This window comes from Gavialis gangeticus, unplaced genomic scaffold (genome assembly GCF_001723915.1).
Source record: "Gavialis gangeticus isolate Ggan-Ray unplaced genomic scaffold, GavGan_comp1, whole genome shotgun sequence".
Lineage (NCBI taxonomy): Eukaryota > Metazoa > Chordata > Crocodylia > Gavialidae > Gavialis > Gavialis gangeticus.
This window is the reverse complement of record NW_017728992.1, coordinates 21,473,196-21,486,459: the sequence shown is the minus strand read 5'-3', so window position 1 is coordinate 21,486,459 and position 13,264 is coordinate 21,473,196. Positions and strand designations below refer to the sequence as shown.

Below are 13,264 nucleotides of genomic sequence, written 5' to 3'. Positions count from 1 at the left end.
CTTATTTTTGAAATTTTCAGATTTCTGACATTTTTAGGGAATGTCACCTTTGTTTTACCTTCACAGAAAAAGATGCTAGAGAGGAAAATAGCTGCTTTGCAGCATGATGGCAGAGACAGTGATTCTGATGAAGAAATGGGAGAAACTGGAGTAAAAAATTTGTATGGTAAAATAAAGTCTAACTCTTATTGCTTGATCTTAAAAACATGAGTTGTGTGTCTCTTGCTATACACTGAGAGATAAATGTTTACTTCCATGGACTGTGATTCCAGTAGTTGTTACTGATATCTGATGGTCTTTGTGCTCTTAAATCTTTGTATTTATATGGATCCCTGGTTAGTTTGAAGCTTCAAGGTTGGTGAAGAGGTAGGTAGGCTAAATTGGCTTGTGGGGATAGTTTAGGTCAGTTTGTTTTGGGACTGTCTGGGGAATCACTTAAATTTGTAAATGAACACCAGTTCAAAGATGTTGTCATAGCTTGGGATTTGGGTAGTTATCACAGCATCTGGGCATGTTTGAAGCTGAGTCATATTTCTCAGTAGTGCATTTACTATATTTTACTGAAACTAAGATGAGGTTCTCCCCTATCAGCCTCTCGTCTTGGATCCACATACAAAATCTATGTGGGCAGGCAGCAACTGTGGCTCTGACTGGCCCTGAGCCAAGGTTGGGACCAGAATTGGACTCACAGCAGCCTCTGCAGCTTCTGCACCCCATCACCCCTGTTTTTTCTCGCTTACTTACTGTCAGATACAGCTTGGCTCTGGCTCAGACTGCATTCCCTCCCGGGCATGGAGCACTTGGAAACCCTGCCTGGTCAATCAGCAGCACTGCTTCTGTTGCCTAATATGGCAGGAACCACACTTCTGTATTTATGCTCTGTGACCCAAGAGGGAATAGAACCTGAGTGCTGTCTGTCAGTAAGTGCGTTGGAGTGGAAAGGGGCTGAGACTGTAGGGAGTGGGTGGAGAGAAGAGACAGAGACTGTGGGGTGTTGGGGGAAGGAGCATAGACTATAGGGAATAGTGTGGGGAGTGGGAGGAAGGGACAGAGACTGTGGGGAGTGGATGGGAAGGGCAGAGGCTGTGTGGAACTGAGGGTGAGCATGCAGGTGGTATGGGGCAGGATGAATTTAGGGGGAGGAAGTAGGGGACAGAGGACAAGGGGGCCACCTGAGGCCCCCCAGCTACTGCTTCCTCTGGTGTAGCAGTGGGAGGGGGATGAATTTAAGACAGTCCTCTAATAATTAGATTTTATACCTGGAAAATTATACCAAATTTAATATATTTCCCATATTTGGAATTTAATTGTTGGGGGGGTCATCTTAAATTCAGGGTCATCTTAGGTAAATACCATTTTTACACAAATCTTCAGTACCTTCTTTGGCCTAAGACCTGAACACTTCACATGCACATATAGAGGATTTGTTTTTACAACAATTCTTTGAGACAGGGAGAGAAAAAAAATGACCCAGTTTTTACAGGAAGGGGCAAGAAATGGCACGGAGCTTTCTCAAGTCTTATGTTAACAACCTAACCACTCAGTCATAGCAAGGATTGTCTGAAAATAGTTAAATACTTGCATGTTGCAGTATGGGTGGAGAGTATATCTTCTCAGGATTCCCCTTTGCTTTTTCAACACCAAAATTCCTGGTGTGGAGCTCTGGAGCACCTTTCAATTGCTTGAGAAGATGTGAATTAATTAATTCCATTAGAGTTGGTTAATACTGACTTGGTCAGTCAGCGTGGCCTTGGATGTACATGGTAAATTCTGTGGAAAAATGCAGAGACGGAAAGATTGGTGAGATACAGAAATGGAGTGCCCTATTTAATTGGTCTTTGTACTTAAAGTGAAAAGGTTTCATAGTTTCATATTTGGTAGTGTCAGAAGGGACCTGAGCAGATCATCAAGACTTTTCTGCCTTTGTGCTGATGAGAGAGGAGTTCTCCAAACTATAGGTATGCTGCTGGTTCTTCCTCCCCAGGTGCAGTAACTTGCACTTGTCAGTATTGAAACCCATCCTGTTCTCATCCGCCCACCCTGTCATCTGTCCAGATCTAGTTGCAGCCTGTACCTCTCCTCCAGCATGCCCACTTCTCCCCACATCTTGGTGTTATCTGCGAATTTGCACACGGTACTTTTCACCCCTTCATCCAAGTCGCTGATGAAGATGTTGAACAGTGCAGGCCTGAGGACTGAGCCCTGCGGACCCCCACTGCCCACATCCCTCCAGGTCAAAAAAGACCTGTCCATCACCACTCTCTGGGTGTCGTCCCCAGCCAGTTTGCAACCCATCTGACTGTAGGCATCAAGGCCACAGTTGCCTAATTTTTTAATGAGAATGGGGTGAGAGACAGTGTCAAAGGCCTTCTTAAAGTCCAGAAAGACTATGTCTACCATGACACCTGCATCCAAGGATTTTGTCATCTGGTCATCGTAGAAGGCCACCAGGTTGGTCTGACAGGATCTGCCTCGAATGAACCCATGTTGGTTGCCTCTAAGCATGATCTCCCCTGCTGGTCCCTTGCAGATGTGCTTCTGGATAATTTTCTCAAAGAACTTCCCCAGGACTGAGGTAAAACTAATGGGCCTGTAGTTTCTGGGTCCTCCTTCCTCCCTTTTTTGAAAATGGGGACCACATTGGCCCTTTTCCAGTCCTCTGGCACCTTGCCAGAGCAACATGAGAGCTCATAAAGCTGAGCCAGGGGTCTCGCAATGACCTCTGCTAATTCCCTTGGCACCCATCTTTTGCCATCTTGTGGTCAAGATTGTCTACTCGGTGTCCTGCAATATTGTGTAAACCATTCTTGTACCCCTCCATGTCTTCTGGTTTAAGAAAAAAAACCCCAACCCCCTCCCCAACAAATTTTAGAGGGCGTCCTTGATGAGAAACAAGCTATGTCCTTTCAGTTTGTAACCTTGGTTAATTTAAAGTAAACTTGTACTTATAGTCATACTGCCTGACTCTCCTTTTCTGTATTGCTCTGTAGATGCAACGTCTGTAAACTTGCCTGTTTCAATTCAAAGCTCAAACTATTACAAGACTGTTTCTGAGAACAAGGAAATTATTAAATTAGTGTCTGTACTTAGTACCATCATCAATTCTACCAAAAAGGTAAGCTAGCCGACATATAGTTGAATCTTGTTCAGTAACATTCTGGGCCAGTAATTGGGAGGAACATACAACAGTGAAACAATGCAGTTAATAATCTTCCCCACAAAAAAACCCCAATTAACAAAACACTCCTGAACAACACCTTCCTCCCCCCACTCCCCTTGCCTGCTTCTCTAACAAACACAAACCTTAAGAAAGTGATTAAATGGAGTGGGAGAGGAAAATACCTCTCCATGCAGAGCTGCATCTTGGCTAGAGTGACATTCCTAGTGAAAACAGCCATTCTGCTTTGAAAACAGAAATATCCTTTGCGAGTTCACACTTGAAATTGGGGACATATGTATCAGGGCTGTGCAAAATGGGCCCTATTCGATTCAGATTTGATCCAAATCAGAGACAGTGATTCAGTCCACTGATTCAGATCACTGTCCCCGATTTCGATTTGGCCGAATCCGAATCTGCTGATTTGATGCTAATTTCAGTGAAGTACTTCTGGTCCGCTTCTGGGTCTGCCAGGGAGCACACTGGGGGGGCCCTCCGTATCCCCCCGGCTCAGTGATTGGCTGCAGGGGGACCCCAGGTACTGCCCCCTCCCCCCAGACCCAGGAGGCACCAGTCGCTGAGCCAGGGGTCGGGTGTGGGGGGGCATGTGCGTTCCCTGGTGGACCAGGAAGTGGACTGGAAGTGTTTCTGATCCACTTAGTGTCTGCTGCTGAGCGTGCTGGAGAGGCTCCTGTGCTTTTGTGGGACACTGCATCTGCCCCAGCACTTCAGCATTCAGAGCCCTTGCTACCTAGAGGTATGTAGAAAAAAACATTTAAAGCTATATCTACGTTCAAATCACTGAATCTGTCCAAATCTCTCTGAATTGATTTCAGAGGATTCTGAATCGATTCGGAGAGATTAAAGGGTCCTCTGATTCAATTTCAGATTTGGAGATTCGGCCACCAAATCTCCGCTGAATCGAATTGGGGACTAAAGCTTTGCACAGCCCTAATATATACGCCAAAAGAAAATCTAACTATTGGACGCGCTTTATAAACATGCTACTGTAGAACTGGGGTATTCTAATTTTACAAATGTGTTAATGGGGAAGATATTGGGTATCTTATTCTGAGAGGTTAAGGCCAATAATAGTTGTGGATCAGCAGGACAAATGTATGAAGCTGCAGAAGGAAACCTGGGCTGCTAACTTGGCAGAGATTCTTCTGCATAAGCTATGGGAAAGCAAATCTCAGGGGTGTGCAGGACTAATGCTCAGGACATGCAGAATGATGGAGCCCAGGTATCAGAGGTTGCATTGTTGTAGGAGGATGCAAGTTCTCTAGGGGGGACCTCCTACATTCTTCTGCGCGTGTTGTGTAGCTATTGGGTGGGGGTGGGTTTGTCATCATGCATCTGCTCAGAACCAAGCTCATTTAATTTAGCATTGTGACTACCAGCAAAGGTTAAGGTGACAGTTTTTAAAGTAGTAAAACATAAGTCTCAGGTACAGATTGGTGCACATTTCTGCCCATCACCCTAGTGCTGAAGGCCTATGTTGAAGATAGTACTATTTGTTTTGGCAGCATAACCAAGCAAGTGACAGTAGTTAAACATTTAGGGATAGCAGTCTTCTCTGAGGCAAACTAATATGTAGCATCAAAAGTAATTTATTTTTTTGCTCTCTGAAATTGCTCTCTGAAAGACTCAAAAAGGAGACACAAAAAACCCCCAACCCCTAAAGTGACAAATAGTGGCGTGTTTTAGTAATAGGAAATGAAGATCGTCAGGGATAACAAACACAGCACTTGAACTGTGCATAATTGTGTTTACTGCTCTCATGTGAATAAGATATGGTGGCTTTGCACTACTATTTGTTTCTTCATCTGTAAAGTCTCTCTTTAGAATGCTTAGGCCTGTCCTTACCTGAGTTCACTTGCCTTGTGCTGCCAGCTTGCAGTGTATAAAAGCTAAGCTTTCAGTCAAGTTTCATGGGCTATTCTGGATAGATTAGCCAATTGCTCATCAAGAAGCATGGGGGGGGGGTGGAGTGCCACCACCTAATACCCTGTTCTGCCTCCTGCATGGAGCGGGGTGGGAGAGCTGGGGCCAGTGCTGCAGCTTTGGAATAATGGTAGCACTCCCGAATAGCAAATAAATTGTTACGGACAGACAGACAGACATAGGCTTTTATAACATTGGATATGATTATGACTGAGATTTTTAAGGTAAAGGAGTAATGTGATGACCTTTAATTTGACCCATCTCCAAATGTTAATAGGCTCGATGTAATATCCAGAAAAACCTCCTATATTAGCTGAGGCATTAAAGAATCTACAATTAATCTTTGTTGGTTGTTTGGGTAATTATACTACTCAAAAAATATTAATTTCCTGTTTTGGGTTTTTGGTTGTAGCTGTGTTGTCCCAAGGACATAAGGCAAGGTTCTTTTGGTAGATGTGATATCTTTTTATTAGACCAACTGAGTAGTTGGATAAAAACTCTTTACAAACTTTCAGGCGCAATCACCCTTCTTGAGGCATAGGACGTCTCTGTTGCTCTGAGACTCCAAGGAATGAGAGAAGCTACAAGTGTGATGGGATGTCAGTGAGAATGTAAATAGGTGGAAATTAGGAAAACAAAATGTAGAGCAGGGAAGTGGGGGGAGAACTGGGGAAAAAACGCAAAGGTGAGTAATGGAGACTCTACAGGAGTATTAATTCAAGGTAGAAAAGAGGTTGTCTGTGGAAAAAGTAAATAACTGGAAATTAGGAAGACAAAGAGCAGAAAAGGAGGCGAGGGGGGAGGGAAGCACATTGGGGGTAGGGGAAGAGAAGTGTAAGATCAGGTCTGGCAGGTATCTGGCAAATCAGATGTCAGGCAGGTAGTAATGTCTCATAAATCCAATGTCTATATTGAGTTCATGATTTTTGGATACAAAAAAATCATGGACTCATGATATGTGAACTTTGTGTTTCAGCTGCAACTTACCCCACCATTTGCATCTACTGAACTAGAGTCAACACTATAAGTACCTGAGAAATTATTTGTGAAATTGTGAGAAATTATGAGATCTCATCTTTAATGTTTTCCAGGAGGTTCTTACAGCTCTGGAGAGTTTTAAGTGCTATCACCACATCTGGCAAAAAGATAAGGAGGAAGCAACCGATCGGTTTATGGAGGGGAACCCTTTACTCTCTGAACTTGAATCCCAGATCCTCTATTTCAGAGACCTGGAGCTGGAGATAAACTCTGAGCCTGAATACATTTGTGTGGGAGCTGTTGCACTCTACACTGGTATGGTAGTTAACAATATCATACAATGAAAAGTATATTTTCCTGTTCAACTTGAGTTATAAATAGGCATAGAAGCAATCACTGAGACTTGTCTTAAATTTGAGTTTTTAAATTTATCTCCAGAATTTTTTTTGACAAATAAGGGATTCTATGGAGCAACAGCATCCTAGGTTTCATCAGCCTTTTTATTGTTAAGACCTTCTTTTACCTATCACTGTTAAACTTTATACATGCAGTTTCAGTTTCAGCAAGTTTTAATGTTAAGGAAAGACATCATTACTTTCCTTAAACTTGGCATCGTTTTATGAAAAAGTTGAAAAATCATTAGTTTGGGGAAAGGAATGGGGTACAACATGACCTTGCAAATGGTACTGTTAAATGGGCTAATAAGTATTAGAAATTTCTTATGAACCTCCTATGGGTCCTTGTGTTCAGGGGAGTGAGGTGGGGGACAAGTGTTTACAAGAAAGAGAAATGTAATCTTAGTGGCCATTGCCCACAAAATGAAAGCTCAGCATATGTACCACACTTTTCTATATATTCTTTGCCTGCTTGCATATGATAGAGTACTAGCCCCATGGAGCCTTCCCCAGGTTTCACTTTAAAATCCATTTAACAAGTTATATACTCATGAGAGAAGTTGTCTTCTATCTCATAACTATTCATATAGGTCATGTAACAGTTCACATGTGAACCATCACATGAATTAAAAATAGTATGTCTCATGCTTTAATCTTGTTTAATAAACTAGTTCTAAGAGTTATCTAAAATCTTAGACCCTGTTACTAATCTGTCTCCATCCAGCTAGTCAGAGGTGAAAGCTTTCATTTTCAAGGGGAACAGTTTTATTTTGCACATTTAGATACTACCCGACGGTAACCAAAATTGGAGTTAGAGGCTATGATGAGATGTCCAGATTCCCACATAGGCTGGGATAGTTAAGAAATGACAGTGAGCATTGTCAGTCACACCTGCAGCACCTCTAGTATTCAGAGCTGTGGGAAAGAATACAAGGAAGAGAGGGCTTATTCACCTGGGGCCTGACTAAGAAGCATCTCCTGGCTGCTGCTCTTACATGGGGAGAGATACCTGGCTATAGCCTGTGACTTGATAGGAGTATGGCTTGTCAGTGCTCTTGGTGGAAAGATAGAAGTGACATTAGGTAACTTGGATTTACCTAGGACCTGATGATGATGATTTTTCTGGGTCATGACATCGTGTGCCTCATTGGAGGGGAAAGGAAGAGAGCCATCTGAGAGCTGAGCCTGGAGTGTACATCCAGTAATCTTAGAGGTTAAAAATTAGCTCTGCTGGTATAACTTCTTTTTTCAATACTGGTGTTTCTGACTCTGACTTTGGCCTATCCATTATGCTGCTGCTAAGGGGAGCTGGTTTAATTTTTCTTATTAATCTATGCAAAAATATCAGAATAGGCAAGCATTGGTTGAAGGAAAAAGAGTGGAGGCAGCATTATCTTTCTCTACAAGAAGGTAATTGAGGCAGCAGTTTAACATGGTGTCAATTTTCCTCTAGAACTTGATGTAGGAGGTCTGGAGCTCTAACACCAGAGTCTGTTGCTCCTTAGCGGTCAGATTTGCCTGCTTCACTCTCTGCCTTTCTCAGCACCTCCTGCTTTCTGCTTGCCACTCCTTTGTGTTTAAATGTATGATGAATTTTGGGAGTCTGCCTTTTGAAGCTGAAGTGTAACCCCTTTAGGTACTTTCGCTTTTGGCACAGTCCTCAGGGCTTCTCTTCCACCAGCACAGTTTCTCGGATGCTTGCCTCCCCCTCAGCATAGTTTCTCCAGGGCATGCTTCCCCTTTCAAATCAAGTCACAGAGAAAGCCCTCAACGTAGTCCATTGTGCTGTCCACCTTTTGGCCTGACTCAGCCTTACAGCCCTGGGCTCCATCTGTTTCTGGTCATATGATTCCTAGCTTGCTTAACTGAGCCCAAGGGTTTCTTATTAATTCCACAACTCTGCTACAGCCACCACTTCAATAGCACCCTATTGAAAGTTCAGCACCCTATCCCAATTGCTGCCTGCCCTAAGTAAATGGCTTGTTGCCTGTCGCTGCCTTGGAGGCATGACTTCTGACTCCCTTTTGCCACCTGTTCTCTTCTGCTTTCACTCCTTAAAGTTATGGGCTACACTTGACACTTGTCCTCTTTGAAGCAAATGGAAAAGCTTCCACATGTTAAAAGAACTGGCATTGGTTCCGTTTGGTTTCTGTAAGTGTGCAAATTCAGTACTAATATTTCATAGAATGGTACTTACCATATTGATTCATTTCACACCCACTCCAACTTCCGTTCATTAAACAAACACCAAGATTCAATCTCAAAAAGGCATGTGTAGCTTGAATTTCCATTGCTAATGAAGTGATGCAGGAGTAAAAAATAACTTCATGAAGAGCGCAGGTCTCACAAACAGGCCCTGGAGCAGGGAGCCATTAGAATGCAGTTGCTGGTTCTCTGAGGAACAGTGGTTGGGGGTGAAAGCAGTTTCAAGGTATTGGCAGCATTATGTGCTGCTATGAAGTGGTAGTGTGTTAGATTCATCCTCTCTGGGAGGCGTGTGTGTGTGTGTGTGTGTGTGGAGGATTAATTAGCACAGCTCCCAGAGCCATACTAATTTAAAAGCTCCTGGAGTGTAGTGCATATCGGTGTCCCTGCACTGAAGATGGCAACACGGTGCTTGGAACTAAAGCTCATCAAACAAGCTTTAGTTTAAAGCATCCCATCACCATTTTTCAGCATGGGGATGCTGATGTATGTGATACTGGAGTCTGCTGGAGTGCAGTAATTTCCATGTCTCAGCCTACTCAATTAATTGAGTCTGCCCCAATGCACTGGAATTACAGCACATTGGAGCAGCCTCCCTTTATGTGTGTAAATGCCCTCCATAACTAAGACCCCAAGAATGTCTTGAGGTCAGAAGTTAAGGGAATTTGATCAAGGGGGTTGAACTGGGGAGTCTTGATGTTCTGAGAGTTGGCTGGCCCTGCTGTTCAGGCTTGCTTATTTCAGTATTTCTGGAGTCACTACACTTATTACTGTCTGCAAGCAGCACACTGCCTCCAACCTCTAATACTCAGTGAGTCATAGGCCCTTTTATTCGGTATTATTAAAGGACAGTAAGAGCATTAGTAGGATAGTAAGTAGCGTTAATGCATTAATAGGAGTGATGCCACCACATCAAGGAAAGTAATTTCCCCCCTCTGTTCTGCACTGGTGAGGCCACACCTGGAGTAGTGTGTCCAGTTTTGGGCCACTCTCCACAGTAGGATGTGGACAAGTTGGAGAGAGTCCAGCAGAGGGCAATGAAAATGGTTAGAGGGCTGGGGCATGTGGCTTCTGAGGAGAGGCTGAAGGAACTAAGCTTATTTAGTCTGAAGATGAGAAAGCTGAGGGGGGGGTTTGATAGCAGCTTTTTACTACCTCAAGAATGGTTCCAAAGAGGATGGAGCTAGATTGTTTTCAGTGGTGACAGATGACTGAAAAAGGAGCAATGGTCTCACGATGTAGCAAGGGAGGTTTAGGTTGGCTATTAGGAAAAACTTTCTCACTAGGAGGGTAGTGAAGAATGGAACAGGTTACCTGGAGAGGTTGTGGAATCTCCATCCTTGGAGGTTTTTAAGACTTGGCTGGAACAATCTAGTTGGGGATGGTCCTGCTTTTGAGTATGGGTTTGGACTAGATGGCCTCCTGAGGTCCCTTTCAACCCCAATTTTCTATGATTCCATGATAAAACCAAATTCTAAACAAACAAATTGCATTTTTCCAAAATGAAATAATTTATAAACAGCCTTTTAAAAACCTTCTTGCTAAACTTCTCAAACAGTCAAGAGAATAGGAAACCTTGGCAGTAGTGGCCTGAAAACAAAATTAGTGGCTTGAATTGGAAAAGTGTGTCAGTTTAACAGAGTAAAAACTTGAGAGCTGCTTTTCTGGAAATGATGTAAAATCAACTTGAATTGTTTCTTCTAGCTGATCTGAAGTTGGCACTGACTGCAGAAACAAAGGCCTGGATGACTGAGCTAGGACATTACTGTAACAAGAATTACAGGACTGAGATGGAAAATATCTTCACATTTGTAGAGGAAATCAGCAAGAAACTAAATCGCCAGATAAAGGATTTGGATGACATAAGAATAGCTATGGCTGCCTTAAAGGAGATTAGAGAGCTGCAGATCCCTATAGACTTTCAAGTGGGACATATTGAGGTAACTGAAAGGAGTGATACTGATATGTCAGTAACTGGTGTTAATAGAAAATATTTTATCCAAATGTAAAATTTGAAAGTGCAATTCATTTATATTTTTACGAAAAAAATGAATGAATGTTGTAAAGCTAAACAATAAAATGGCTTGGTTTTGTAAAACCTACACTTGTAATGCTCCCATTAGGGCAAAGGCAGATTCAGGTGAACAGAAATATCATTTGTTAGCAGTGTTCCTTTACTGCTAAGACAGGTCTCTCTCTCCTATTCCTCTTTGGGTTTGGCATGATTAGTAAGCCATGTTGACTGCCTTGTGGCCTGGACCCTTGGGAGGGGGGGGTGGTGCAGGGAGAAGATCTCTATTTTGAATGTCTCTGGAGCTCAGTTTCTAGTACAAGTTTAAACATGTATTCTAAAAGAGGTTATTGCAGTGTTTAAGTTGTTCATCCATGACTTTGTGGCTTACCTGGTTTAGTTCTGAAATATGTCATACAGGGTCAAATTGGGAAATTGGTTGACCTAAAATTTTTGTTTGGCTTGGATCTCTGGGTTCACAACCAGTGGTAACATAATGTTCTGGGTCAGAATATTATTCATACTTAATTTTTATATGTGAATATTTTTTTTATGCACATGTATATATTCATGAATATTTTCTCCTTCTTGAAGTAGGACTATCATTTTTGTTATCCAGTACAATGATTGTGTATTTATAGATGTATTCTGTATAGAACACAATATTTATTATATACAGTAGCTGGAGATGCAGCCATTGTTCCAACAGGAATCTTACGCCATATTAAACAAATATCAGCTGCTGGTGGCAAAGGAAGACACGGAAAAGGCAGACACTTTGCGCTATGTCTGGGAGAAACTGCTGGTCCGGGGCAATGAAGTGCAGAATGAGCTAGTAGCCTTGCAGCCCAAATTCCGGGGTGAGATTATTAGCACTGTGGAGACTTTCATTGAGGACTGTGACCAATTTTATGCAGATTATGACAAGGTATTTATCTTTGTTGTAGTCCAAAAAAATTGGGAGGTTGGAAGACAGGGTTTGGATACATGTTCAGTATAGGGAAAGAATTACTTGGAGAGAAGGATAGGTCTATGATATCATAAGAATACTAATCCTTGTAAATGCTGTTGTGTTCATCCTGAAGAGTGGGCTGTATGTAGTCATTGGGATGTCAGATGATCACTGCACTCTTCTGAGCAAAATCCCTGCTCATTCCTTTTTTTCTGGTCTGCCAAACACTTCGCCATCATCCCCATACATTTTGTAGTTCCTAGTTTCTTTTTCTTTAAATATTAAGAGCCTCCCATCCCAGGCTCTGGAAAAACAACTGACTGACTCTACACTATGCTTAGGATTCATTGAAACTAGCAGCTCAGTGTTAGAACCAATAGAAAGAAGTCAAGCAGAGTCCATTCTGAGTTGGAACAGACCAGCTGACGATATTCAGCTAAAGTAGCTAGTTAATGACTACCTCTTTGAAAACAAAAATAGAATCAATTAGTGGATACAATAATTTTAAGTATGAAAAATATCTTCACACTCTTTTTTTGGCAGACAAGGATCTTTGGGTGAATCTTCTTCACCGAAAGAACCTTGTCTGACTATGTTTAGATCAGCACAGCTACAACCTACACCCCTTAGTTCCTTTTTGTCACCCTTGATCTTTCATCAACACTTCATGGTGCTGATTTTTCAGGGACTTGCCAGTGAAATTAAATTGTTAGATATGAAAAAATATGATGGACTTCTATTCTAGAAAATTAAGCTGAAATTTGTTTGCCTGTGATAAACTGTGACATTTGTTTTTATTCTTTAAATTGAACATTTGATTTCTTCCAGAATGGACCAATGGTAGTAGGTTTGGAGCCCCAGGAAGCCAGTGACAGGCTGATCATGTTCCAGGTACTCATTGTTCAGTTGAAAGATAAAATGTGCTGCTTCACTCTGTTTAACAACATATTTTAATAATAATAAAAATGAATATGCTTATTTAGTAGCTAAAATCCACTTAATTAAGCCTATTGGCAACAAAGTTGGAAAATTTGATCTGTGTATTATGATGGGGTAAGTTTAAAAAAATTTTTTTCCTTTTGTTTTTTTTATCGGGCACTTGCTAATATGCAGTTTAAATGTTTGAAATAACCCATAATTACTATGTCCAGGTGTCTGCATAATGATGTTGAAGATATTTGCTGGCATGTATCCAGCCTTGCTTTTGTTCTTCCTTCTTGCTAAAATATGTCTTTGACCGTTATTAGTTACTGCCCTAAAGATGGCAGTTTGCTTCTTTTCGACACTTCTCATTATGATTCATTAAATACAGTCTGACATCAGAGGTCAAATCTTGTGTTTACTACTCTCATGTGAATAATCTTCTTTTCCTTGTTATTTGCTTGGGGTGTAATGCTCCTGTATTCAAATCCCTTCCTTGAGACAAGTTCAAGAGAACCTTGCTCACAATGTACAACCAAAGAGCCATACCTCAGTGCTGTCTTCAGTCTTCTCTACTGTTCCTGCAATAGCCTTGGCAGCCTAGTTTTTTAGGCTAACACTCATGACTGAGGATTTCAAGCATGCATATTATTGACTGTGAGAGTTCGTGCCGAATTATATAAGGACTGAATTAAGCACAG

At 41.9% G+C, this 13,264-nt stretch overlaps 1 protein-coding gene across 1 annotated transcript in view; it reads left to right on the top strand.

The window, feature by feature from the left end:
* DNAH5 (dynein axonemal heavy chain 5) overlaps positions 1-13,264 on the top strand; it is a 555,556-nt gene that overhangs the window by 160,615 nt on the left and 381,677 nt on the right. The window contains exons 22-26 of the mRNA XM_019521239.1: positions 2,991-3,115; positions 6,193-6,394; positions 10,384-10,619; positions 11,400-11,618; positions 12,471-12,533. Coding sequence (XP_019376784.1) covers positions 2,991-3,115; positions 6,193-6,394; positions 10,384-10,619; positions 11,400-11,618; positions 12,471-12,533 — 845 coding nt within the window. The remainder of the gene's footprint in view (positions 1-2,990; positions 3,116-6,192; positions 6,395-10,383; positions 10,620-11,399; positions 11,619-12,470; positions 12,534-13,264) is intronic.